Source organism: Kogia breviceps, chromosome 14 (assembly GCF_026419965.1).
Source record: "Kogia breviceps isolate mKogBre1 chromosome 14, mKogBre1 haplotype 1, whole genome shotgun sequence".
Classification (NCBI taxonomy): domain Eukaryota; kingdom Metazoa; phylum Chordata; class Mammalia; order Artiodactyla; family Physeteridae; genus Kogia; species Kogia breviceps.
The window spans coordinates 65,539,237-65,551,670 of record NC_081323.1 but is presented as its reverse complement, the minus strand read 5'-3'; the positions used below and the strand labels follow the sequence as shown (position 1 = coordinate 65,551,670).

The 12,434-nt window shown below is 48.2% G+C and overlaps 1 protein-coding gene across 9 annotated transcripts in view; it reads left to right on the top strand.

Moving 5' to 3' along the window:
* MARF1 (meiosis regulator and mRNA stability factor 1) overlaps window positions 1–6,386 on the top strand; it is a 40,890-nt gene extending 34,504 nt beyond the window's left edge. For 5 of the 9 annotated variants that reach the window (XM_067013457.1, XM_059038287.2, XM_059038285.2 and 2 more), the window contains 4 exons: window positions 242–302; window positions 386–511; window positions 1,894–2,064; window positions 3,744–6,386. In XM_067013457.1, coding sequence (XP_066869558.1) covers window positions 242–302; window positions 386–511; window positions 1,894–2,064; window positions 3,744–4,027 — 642 coding nt within the window. In that variant the 3' untranslated portion in view covers window positions 4,028–6,386. The remainder of the gene's footprint in view (window positions 1–241; window positions 303–385; window positions 512–1,893; window positions 2,065–3,743) is intronic. The other 4 variants (XM_059038290.2, XM_059038289.2, XM_067013459.1 and 1 more) reach the window with 1 other exon arrangement.
* The last annotated feature ends 6,048 nt before the right edge of the window (window positions 6,387–12,434 follow it).

Here is a 12,434-nt window from a genome sequence, read left to right as displayed (position 1 = left end):
TAATTTTTAAGCTGAGTCTCACAACTTCTAAGACTACAGCCTTTTATAAGCGACATGTTTCTGCCAGCCTCTGTCGCTTTAAAACAAAGTGTAGAAGATTTTTTCTTGGCGTTAATTTGGTCTTTAAGTCCGAGTATGTTTAAGTATATTACCAAACACAGTAGGTCACACTCTTCTTGAATTTTAGGGCTTATTTCCCCTCCTTTTCTACTGCTTAACCAGTAGTATGTCTTGTGTGCAGGTGGTCTGGATAAAAGGACATGGTCATAAGAGAATTGTAGTGTTAAAAAATGACATGAAAAGTAAGTAAGCCCCATCCCCTCCCCCTTCAGAAGCCCCAGTTCTCGCCCTGATCCCCCTTTGATGGGTGCTCTTTGTCTTCCAGGTCGTGTGAGTTCACTTGGTCTCCCCTCTGCCAGTCATGAAACCCGGCCCTCAGCTACCGAGCGCATCCTGGAGGTGCCCGAATCTCACACAGCCTTGGAACTCAAACTCGGAGCAGGTGGTGACGGTAAGAGAGGAACAACAAAGCAAAGCTGGTGAAATCTTCAGGAAATGGCTTGGGGTGGAGCTGGGGAGGTTTGAGGGGGAAGGATGAGGCTGGATCATTTTCATTCGTTAAAGGTAAGTATTCGTGCATTTTCCAAAGGAGTCTGGTGTTTGGTTAAGAACAGAGAAAAAACTGGCCTGCATTTGATGGTTGACCGGTTAAGGTTCTTGAAGGATGTTGGCGGCCCCCATAATGACAATAAGCCAGCATAATTCAGATGTTAAAGGAAAAAGATTCTGACACTTATTAGAATACTTCAAGATGATGGCAACGGAGTCAACTCTGCTGCCCTTGGAGAGAGAGATGGAGCTTAGCTCTGAATGCGACAAGGACAAGTGGGGGCTTATAGTCAAGGAGCAGAGCAAGGGGGTCAGTGGCTGGGAAACTACCATGAGGAGACATCAAGGTAAGGGGATTCCTGCCGACCTAAGAGGATTCTTGTTAAAAGCAGGCCAAGGACTTCGACATCAAAGGTTGGGGGTGGGGTGGGATGAGGAACTTGATCAGATATCAGAAGGCTGGGGGATTTTTGCTAAACTGACTTCTCAAGATTCTTGTCACGACTGGACGTGGCAAGGACACGAGACACAGAAGGCCAAGGTCAGGGTCTGGTGGAGAAGAGGGCTTGGAGGAGCCTGACTCCTGACTAAAGTTGGGTTAGGGAGAGTTTTTGTCAAAAGGACATCCCTGGGAAAGACTTGATAGTAATGCATTAGTATTAGAACAACATCGAGTCATCCCGATTTCATGTGGAATCTTCTGTGTACTAGATAGAAATCAACTTGCTTGAATTTTGAGTCCATTGCTACATATGAGAATTTTATCTTCATAGGACTCTGCAAGTTGTTAAATAGTTAACAAGTGCTACTATACTCTGTGTTTATAGGATAATCAGCTATGTAGCATTTTATATTTTTACAAAGCACCTGAATGTAGCTCATCCTCTCAAGCTGTCAGCACAGCCTTCAGCAGTGGTTACCTCCATCCTACAAATGAAGAGCTGAAATTCCAGGAGGTTAAGTAGCTTACCCAAGAGCACTCAGGGAGGAAGTGACAGAACTGGGACCCAAGTCTTCTAATTGGGAGCTTTTGCTCATTTAACTACTTTCTATGGGTTTTTTAGTTTCTCAGCGTTTTTTAATTGCCCCCTTTGTGTTCCTAAGAACACAAATTGAGAGATCCTGACTGTGGCATTTCACTTACTGAGAGTGACCCAGACCTTTCTGTTAATGGCTTTTTTTAAAACCTTGAGTTCTTGAGTACTTCCTGGCCTTAAGCAGAAGGCAAGCCTCAGGCACAGACCACGCAGTCCTGAGTGGAGCCCCGCTTGCCTTCTCCTCCAGGGCCCCATCCAGTGGAGCAGGAACTCCTCCGCCTGACCAGCGACTCCCCTGTGGACCTCTTGTGCGCGCCTGTCCCTTCGTGCCTGCCGTCCCCTCAGCTGAGACCGGATCCCGTCATCCTCCAGTCTGCTGATCTCATTCAGTTTGAGGAGCACCCTCAAGAGCCTTCTGGTAGGAGGCACTGTGTCATTGTGGGGTTTCCTGTGTGGCTTTAATTAAACAGTCAACCCTTAATGCCAAGATGTTAACTGTTTGATGGGAGTGGGGAGAGACTCTACCTTTTCAGGCACAAACATACCTGTGAGGATTATTCAGGAGCCCCTTTTTCTATCAGGGTTCCTGCTCACAGCCCGAGGTGGCTGAGGGAGCCGCAAGCAAGGGAACGATGGTGGTCTTGAGGGGTGCTGCAGCTGCGCTGGGGGTGGGGACCCCACGGGAGAGTGTGCAGGGGCTTCCTGGGCTGTGCTCCCCACCTTTGGAAAGTGCAGCAACTCCAGTGGCAACCCTCCGCCTGTCACCAGACATCCACGTCACCCCCGGTCTGGCCCAGAGTTGAACGACTCCAGAGGGTATTGGGGCCCCTTGGGATTGTGCACAGGGGAGGGAGGGCACCTGTGCCTCGCGCCCCAGCTTGTGCCACAGCTAGAGATGGTACGGGCCCCAGGCTGCTCGGCTAGGAAGAGGCAGAGCCCTGCAGGATTGGAGCCCCAGGCCTCTTGTCTTTCTGTCGTGTCCCTGGCCTCCTGAGAGGCCGGCCCACCTGCTCTGTCGAGGTCCTTCCATTGTCGTGTCCTCTGTTGGGATGGTCCTTCCCCGCTCTGCTGACACTGCCGTCCAGGAGATGACCCTGCTGACCACAGGCCTCGGTCTTCTTAGCAGCCTTTGGCGCCGTCACCCAGTGAGAGCTGAGGCTGTTTATCTGGAAGATAGTCAGTGAGGAGATGTATACCTACCTGGCTGCGGAGCTGGACCTGGGCTGTGGCGACAGCGGGGGTGGTTCCCCTAGAAGCATAGACTTGGTGGGAAATTGACATTAGCTCTTCCGTGGGTGTAGCCTTGTTGTGTTTAGTGTACTGAGTTCAACCATCCCTGTGTGCCAGGGAGAGAAATAACCTGAGCGGTGCTGGCAGTTCTGTCCGTTATTCTCCCCAGCGAGAGTCAGCCTGAGAGCTGAGCTGAAGTTCTGCCTCCCCGCCATCACCTTCAGCCTCTATGTGCCTTTGGTGTGGGAGCCCCTTGCACACGCAGTGGCAGTCCAAGGTATAAGGACACATCACTTCCAAGCAGTGTGGCTGTGTACCTACAGCAGGCTAGTTACTTGTGGCTCAGCTAGAGAAAGAGCAGCCAGTGCGCGCTCTGGGAAAAGTGGCTGCTTCACTTCCTGGATTTTTGAGGGTACTTCTGACTGTGCAGTTCTCCCCTTATCTCTGCTTGCCCTGCTCCCCCCCCCCTCCCCAGCCCCCAGCCCCACCTTGGGTCCATGTAGAGCACGGATGGTCCTCTGTCAGTGGAATAGGCCAGGGCCCCCTGGTACCAAGGCCCCTCCTGGTCTGAAAGTCTTTAGGTCACATGTGGCTTATGGGTCCTTAACTACCTGACAGAGAGAATGAACGGGCAGAGAAAGTGGAAAAAAATGTTTTTAAACCACTGCACATTGATTTGTAGTGAAAAACGAAGTTCTCTGAAGTTTTGTAATTCAAGGGAGACCTGAGATGAAGTTTATAAATGTTTGACTTATGTAACACATAATATTAGCCACAGAGCTAATAAGTAAATTATGGTATATAGGTGTGACATTTGGGGATTTTTTTTGAGAAATGAGGAACACTGAAAACAAACACTTTTTGCAGGTCCTAGAACTGGATGTGTTTGCTTTCCTGTATTTACAGAAATTATGGTTTTAAACCAAGAAGAGAAAATGGAAATTCCAAAACCAATAAAGAACGAAAACCTGCCCTCTGATTCCAGCTCATCTGGCGTCTCAGCAGCTGTCCCAGTGCCTCCCTGCCTCTCCACGGAAACCCCAGAGTCACTGCTCAGCAAGGACCCTGTGGAAAGCCCAGCCAAAAAGCAACCCAAAAATAGAGTAAAATTGGCAGCCAACTTTTCCTTTGCACCTATAACCAAGCTTTGAGTCTCGTTTTGAACATAGAATTAGGATGGGAAAGCACTGTCTGATTCTGCACACAAAAGTGGGTTCAAAAAAACCTTTTCTGTTTTAATGAAGACCCCCTAGAAACTAGTTACTTCATCTTTAGACATATTCCATAATGTTTTGTTTCTCTTACATTGACACAGCTTTGAGCTGAAGTTTTTCTTTCATTTTTTCCCCCACTTATTTGGAAAAAAAAAATTCTCTCATTTGTTAAAGAATCCTTAATATATTTTAACAAATTTTTGTTAGTTACTATGAAGCGTAATAGTGTTCTATAAGAAGACAGCAGTGAGAGCTCAGCAAGAAGGAAGTGGTTTTACTTCCGTCAAGCCATGTCAGTGGTAAAATCTTACATGTAGCATAATATAGTCTCTAAGCCTTTGCTTACTGATGTTTTCAGACAGTATTAATCAAATGCATGAGGTGTCTTTGAAGCAAAGCCTGTTCTGTGATCCTGTGCAATCACAACACTGAAGGAGAACAGTGGGCGAGACAGGAAGAATGTATTTTCTGGTTGGATGTGAAGGCTCCTGGCTTCCATGTGACTTGTAAGCGTGCCTTGTTTTTTATTTAACTATGTCTGTAGTTGACAAATGTGGCTTCATCACAGATTTTTTTAAAATGTTTCCACTTTGGGGTTCCATTTAGGAGCTTTCTAGAAAGTCAAGGATGTTTTAAGCTTCCCTTTTATGTTAAGTTCCAGTTTGATATGGATTAGGTTAAGGAAAAGGAGATGGTCTTGGTGTCATGAATTTAAAGTCAGCATTTGAATTCCAACACACATTATTGTGTGTCGAGAGGCAATGTTGGGAAGAGAGTCTGATTTTCTAAAATATGCATCAAATGCATAAATTACAAATCAGAGCTGAGGAGGGAGGTGCTTTAACAGGAACGGTATCAATGCTCTTTCCACTAGGAAGAGACAGAAATTCTATCTATACATAGGAAGGCCAAGGTTGATCAACTTAACCTTGTATTCGTAATTTTAAAGCTGGTTTTGGTAGCTGGGAAGCTTTGTGTGTGAGTATTTGTGTGTTTGTGTCTGTTAACTCAGTGTCTTTTAATAGTGTCTGCTTTTACTCTGTTACTTCTCGCTGTTGGAAGCATGTTTGGTTTTTTTTGTGGTGTCTGATGTTGGCATTTGGGAAAAGCCAGCTTTTGAGGGAGCACTGCCCTGTGGAATGACCTTCGCCTTGAGGTGGCTGAGGCATCCGGTGACGGGCAGCCTCTTACGCCTCCTGGAGAAACCTGACATTTACAATGGGTTGTATTTGTTGGGCAAAAAGGCGGATTCGTTCATAGAGCAGAAAAAAACCTGTAGGCATAAGGTCTTCCACTAGTTAGATGGTTTCTTTTGGGGAAATGATTATATTTTGTAACTTCTAGAAAGCCAGAAAATGGGCTCTGATTTCATAGCCAGTATTTTGATAAAAATGCCACAAAATAAGGGCTATTGAGAGATTTTTACACGTAAGATTTTTTGTTCCCCAAATCTTTTAAATGAAGCCAGTGATTCCCAGTTCTCAGCACATGGCCCCAACCAAGATGGAACGGCCCTGGGAAAGCCTTCTAGGCATCATGGCACTCTTGAGTCCTCCCAAAGGCATTTTCTCTACCAACACAGTGTGACAGGAAGTAAAATGCAAAGGTGCACTTTTTTTTAAGAAGCTTTTAAATAGTGTGACAAAGTTGGTGTTGAGAACATCAGTGGCCTTATTCTGAGATTTCATAAGGCTGAGTTTGCACACGTGGACTTAAGTTTTGCTCAGAGGTAAAGAATGCGGACTTTAAAGATGTAAGAGGCACCATTACAAGTCACTAGGAACAGCCTCAAAGAGCAGCTTCTTTGGGCAGCAGACAGAGAAGAGACTGGAGCTGCGCGCTGTGGTGTGGGTGTGGTTGAATCGTTCACTGGAGTCACCTGTCAGCCTGGGACACGTGTGTGACTCCAACAGTCGCTGTTTGAAGATGTGAGAATACAGCGAAGCTCGTGTTCGTAACGTACTCCACAATGGCCAGTCCAATTGCTATCTATTTTTTTTTATCTAGAGGTTTAATTGAATGATGTGACAAAAAGATGTATGAGAATTAAGACAATGAAATTCCTTATTTCTGGGTGGAAAGATGTACCAGGTTAGATTTATCTGTTTAAAAAAAGACAAAAGTTATCACCAAAACCCCCTTTCCCATCTTGCACTGTTTGTTTTGGATTGAGCTTGGGGGAAGAGATGTTTTTCTTAACTGTCTACTTTGTTTGAACACTTTTTCTGTGGTTCAAGTGCTGTTTTGTGTGTTGGGACCAAACAGTTGTCAATAAACTTTAAAAGCAAGCATCAAATTTGAGTTTTCCAAGTGAGTGTTTTGTTTGTTTGAGGGGTGGGGGGGATTGTATACCAGTCCAGTTCTGTCAGCTTCTCATCCCTTCTGAGAATCTGTGAGATGGAAAGCAAATTGGTCTGTCATCTTAGAGCCTCTTTGAATTTGGCATCTGGCCCTGGCACGTGCTGGACTATTGGCCCTTCGTGGTCAGGACCCTCCGGGGTTTCCAGCCTCGCTCCAGCTCTTAATTGTTTGGGGAAAATACAATAATCACAAATACCCTCCAGTTATAAAACTTGGGATAATTCCTAGGAACTCTCTCCCTGGGAAAGAAATCCATTTTGCAGGCTACCTTGGTTTTGGTCACTGCCAAGCATGCTTTTTGAATAGCCTATTTGAAAAAGACTTCTTTCACAGATTCCATTGTGAAGCCCTTTTCCTGAGACCACTGTTACTCCCCACCCACTCTCCACCCCGTCTCAAGATTTTGAAAGGACTCAGAAGAGACTTGGATGTTTAGGTAAGTTGCTTCTTGATGAAGTGCAGTTTTTTAAAAGTTCAACATTAAAAGTCTCTTAAAAACCTCTGGCAACCCCTTCAAAACACCTTTCACGGCAGCCAGTTTTTGCCAGAAAGCTTGAGCAGCCACTGTGCCCCTTTAGAGGGGGCAAGGAAATTTGGAAGGTCTAGATTGTGGATTGAAACGGCGTCACATTTATCTTTGTGCAATTCCCATCTGGTCTGGAGATGGCAGCCTAGCAGACGTGGTCAGAGTGAAAGCAGACCTGTCCACACAGGTGAGATGGATGTGACCTTCTAGGACCTGACTTCAGATGTGCAGTTGACCTGTGTGTTCCCTTTACCATGAGGAGCCTCGTGCTTTGGGACTTAGCTTCTCTGGTTTCTAGCTGCTTCATATGGGCAAAGTCTGAGTCATCAGAAGCACCCCTGTCCCTCCTGCAGCAGGGACGTGCTATAGTCCCCGTTCGCAGGTGGGGACAGGTCACATATTGGCTCTAGGGCTGGGGAGGAGCAGGAATCCTGGCTCTGCCCCATAAACCAGCAGTCAGCAAGGTCTCCATCACTGCTTTGCTTGACCTCACGCCCTCCTGCATGGCTATACTTCAGGCTCGTACAGTCACTGGCCAATCTCCCAGCTGCTAACGTGATTACAGCATCAGCCTGGTCTAAGTAATGCCACTCTTGGGGGAGACATGCAGTGGAGACTGATTTAATTTGCTTGCGTGGATTAATACTTTCAAGGCTGAGTGTCAGGTCTCTTTCCCAGGAGAGTTCTAGTCTCTCCCTGGGAGGTAGGCAGCCCTGGGGCACAGCTTAGGTTGGAATATGAGGAAACCTGGTCGCCTTCGGAATGCAGTCGGCAAATTATAGAACTGGTGGGAAAGCGAGCCCCTCAATTTTCAGGTGTGTGGGACAAGATCAGAGATTGAGGGCCAGAACGTTCCTCAGCAAGGTGAAGAGAAGGATTCACAAGTCCTGGGAAGGAAGGATTTGGAAATGGGGAGAAGTTAGGGTCCAGAGGAGAAAAGGAGAAGAAGCATCTGTAGTTGAAGCTAAGGACCTGGCCCCTGGGCCCCTCATCCCACATCGGTGAACCAGCTAGGGGCGCTGCAGTGGTCAGGGTGGCCCTTCCACCTCTGCCGAAAGCCTTCCCAATGCGGGGCCTGGTGTGAGAGAACCCCGACCCTGCGCCCACCCCTTCTCCCTCGCAGACCTGAGTCACAGTGAATGCAGACAGACCCGCCCACAGGCTGCAGGGGCCCAGCCCTCGGTGTTAGCTGAGCCTAGTGTGTCTGGGCCAGACATGGAATCGAGAAAGAAGTTTCGGGAAAGAAAGCTCTGTTCTGAAGTGGAATCCCTGTTTCGCGTTTCTGTACGTGGGGAGACCAGTGATGTTTTGCACATGGACTCCGAGGCTTGGCCTCTGCTGATCTCCCGCATCTCCCCCCAAACGCCCTCCGAGGACCCTGGGTTCTGCTGGCTGTCAGCTGGAAGCCACCTGCAGACCCCGGAGGCTGCCCACAGTTCCCGGCCACTTGGGCTTCCTCAGAATGGCAGCTCAGTTCATCAAGCCAGCAAGGAGAATTTCCAGTCCTCTAAGAGGGAGGCTTGTATAATGTAACCTAATCAAGGAAGTGACTTCCCATCACCTTTGCCAACTTCCATTAGTTAGAAGCAACTCATAGTTTCAGTAGATGAATTTACATGGATGATACGTAAATTTATCCGTAGTTGATGAATCTGAGTGAGTGACTGACATCAGAGGCCTAAGACATCCAGTTTCCAGCTCCTGGTGCGGGAGGAAAGGGATCCCTGGGCTGGGCCCAACCTTCTGCGGGTCAACAACCAAGCTTCAAAGCTGCAAGGCCTTAAAGACTGACCAACCCCACCACTCTCCACCCCCATGGTGAGGTTACAGATGGGGACAGTGAGGCTGGAGAGGGTGAGCCATTGCCCAAGCCACTCTGTGGCACAGCTGGGCTGGAGTCCCTGTCTACACAGCTCCAAAGTCTAGTCTTTCTTGAGCCCCAGTGGGTGCCAGGCCCTGAGCCAGTTGTGGGGCCCCCAGTGAGTAAGACACAGGCCTCCCCCATGGCAGCAGGACTCTGGGCTCAGACAGGGAGACCAGAGGGGGCGTCAGGATCACCAGGAAAACATGTTTAAGATGCAGGTTGTCGGCTAAAACTGAGCTAGGCTGGGACCTGGGACCCTCCACAGGGGTGCTTGTTCCTGCCCCTGGACAAATGTTTCCTTGAGCAACAGATACAAAGAAACTATATAAGGGACTAAAAGTAACTGCATGCTTGAGCAGTTGGGGCAATGATGAACAATAAGATACAAAAAGGCCACAAGCCAACTGCCACTTCTGATGTGCCAGGAGCAAAAGCAGAGTACTGTACATGACTCCTGTACACAGCACCACCACGGGGGTGGGCCACCTAAGCCACCCTTCCAGCGGACCCACTGATCTGCCCCCAACCTCACCCTATTTAAGGAACCAGCTTGCCAGCCCTTGGAAGCGAACAAGGGCACCTGTCTCTTGTTTTCATTACCTTGTGCTTGCAGCATGAGTCCCAGTAAAGCCTTGCCTGAATTTCTCGTCTGGCCTCTTATCAATTTCTATTGATTAAAGAGTTCAAGGGCCCAGGTCAGTAAAAAAAAAAAAAACCGCCGGCCTAGGCTCTTCAAAGCTGTCAGGGTCATGAAAGACAAAACAATTGAAGGAGATTAAAGGGACGGGGCAACACATAGCACACTTGTTCCTAGACCAGATTCTGTATAGCAGAGGAGGAGAATAATGGAAAATATTGGGACAATCAATAAAATGTAGGGCTTCCCTGGTGGCGCAGTGGTTGAGAATCCGCCTGCCGATGCAGGGGACACGGGTTCGTGCCCCGGTCTGGGAAGATCCCACGTGCCGCGGAGTGGCTGGGCCCGTGAGCCATGGCCGCTGAGCCTGCGCGTCCGGAGCCTGTGCTCCTCAACGGGAGAGGCCACAACAGTGAGAGGCCCACGTACAGCAAAAAAAAATAAAAATAAAAATAATAAATAATAAAAAATAAATAAAATGTAAATGGTAGATAATAGTGTTGTGTCACTGGACTTTGCAAATTGTTCTGTAATAGGAAAGAGAACCCTTGTTCTTTAATACGCGCTGAAGGATTTAAGGGTGAAGCAACATCGTGTCTGCAGCTAAAGTCATTCTTGGAAAAAAACAAGCACGCACGTAGAGAAAGGGAGTGATGAAGTAGACGTAGCAAAACGCTAGCAATCACTGAATCTGAGTCAAAGGGTGTACAGGGATTCTTTGTGCTGTTTTAAAGACTTCTATAAATTCAAAATTATTTCAAAATAGGGGAGTTCCCTGGTGGCCTAGTGATTTGGATTCTGGGCTTTCACTGCTGTGGCCCAGGTTCAACCCCTGGTCAGGAAACTGAGATCCTGCAAGCCGTACAGCATGGCCAAAAAAAATTCAAAATAAAAAATTATCTTAATATTGTCGAATAGGCTCCCAGGCCTCTCTGGGGGTTGAGGACTGAAAGTGGGGCCCATAGGCTCGGAGCTGGCTGGCCCAGGGCCACACTTTATCCGAAGACTAAAGCCACAGAAATGCTTCCTCTGGGGTTTCTTCTCTCCAAATGCATAGATTGTGGTTCACACGGGTAAACATTTGCTGTTCGAACCTGAACAAACAGCTCTTTGGTAAAGCAAGTCAAGAGCATGCTAGAGGCCCATGGGGCACTGACAGTCCCAGAACCGCTGCATTCCTTTCAGGCCTGAGCTGCCCACGGGGCTGGGCCGGATGTCGGAGAGAGAAGGGGACACAGAGAACTGAGTCAGCCCAAGGGCTCTGAGTTCTGTCCTGGCTTCAGCAAGCTCTCTGGTGACCTTAACAAACCCCTTCCCTGTTCTGAAAGCCTGTTTGTTATTCTCCTTTTTTTTTGTTGTTTTGGCTGCGTTGCGCGGCATGTGGCATGTGGGATCTTATTTCCCCCACTAGGGATCGAACCCGCACCCCCTGCAGTGGAAGCGCGGAATCTTAACCACTGGACGGCCAGGGAAGTCCTGTTTCTTAGTAAAAGGCAGCAGACACTTGTTTTTAACTTCTCAGCATCTCTTCTCTCCTCTTCTGGCACAACTGGGCTGACATCACGCTCTGTCCCTAGAGTCAGCCTTTGGACCCCAGCTTGGCTGAGAGAGATCTGCACCCCCTGGTCCAGCAAGTGATTCGGGGCTGGGCATGTGACCCTAGCCAGGCCTGGGAGACTCCAGGCTGGCATTCTTGTTGAAATCTCTGGATTATTCCTCCAGAAGGCCCAGAGAATGGAAGCCAGGAGCTATAGCTGGGGCCATACAAGGACAAAGCCAGCACGAGGGAGGTGGGATGGAGCGGTAGCAAAACATGGAAAACAGGCCCAGGTGACATCGTTTGAATCCCTGGACCTGCTGGTACCCTAGACCTCGGGACATCCCAGCCCAGGAGCCGGGAAGTGCCTTTATGTTTTGCCTGTTTGGCTTCAGTTTGGGTCTTTTACAACCAAAAAGATCTGTTAAAAACAAGACAACAGGCCCTAAATGGAGTCACTTATGCTAAGCCCCATGTCACCAAAACAAGACTTCACTACAGTTTCAGCCCTAACCAGTTGATTAGGAATCGTCATCTGCCTGATGGCCCCCTGTCATCCCCTAAAGGAAAGCGACCTTGCCATAACCTCCCTGCTGTCTGGTCTGGGGTAGCTTCCTTGTCTCGTTCCGTTCCGCCTATAAAAGTCTCATTTTGTACAGTCCCTCAGAGTGCCTTTCTATCTGCTAGTTTAGATGCCACCTGATTCATGAATCGTTGAATAAAGCCAATAAGATCTTTAAAATGTATTTAGTTGAATTTTTTTTCTTAAACAAATCCCAATGCAGAGAGTTCTAGTTCCACATGGGGGACAGAGGGGGGCACTGAGAGGTTCCTGCAGCCCAGGAGAGCCCTCTGGGTGGGTGGTCCCCTGACCGCACGCTACCCCCCACTCCTCCTCCATCTCCTCTCCCTGCCACGTCTTGTTGCTGAGATGTGTCCTCCCTCAGGACAAGTCCCTGTGAAACAGGAGGGAAGTGGGCAGGGCACAACCTTTAAAAGACTGACAGAGCCCGAGGACACGACATAAACTGATTAGAGCCAAATAGGTCCAAGATGGAGGATGAGTCAACTTCCACTAGACTTTAAGCCTCCTCGTAACACATCAGCAAGCTAAATGACACACCCACAGGTGCCATAACAGTTCCAAGGCCAGACCATAAAGGTCAAAACGTGGGCGGTGACCCAATTTCGGGAAATCCCCACCCCTTCCTAAAATAGCTGGAATACTCCTGCCACTCATTAGCCTGTGAAATTACCCACTGCTATGAAAACTGACAACCCCTTACCCTGGTGCCTTTCTCACCTTCTGAGATGGCCCACACTCTGTCTGTGGAGTGTGTTTCTCTCTAAATAAATCCGCTTCTTACCTATCACTTTGTCTCTCACTGAATTCTTTCTGCCACGAGACATCAAGAATCT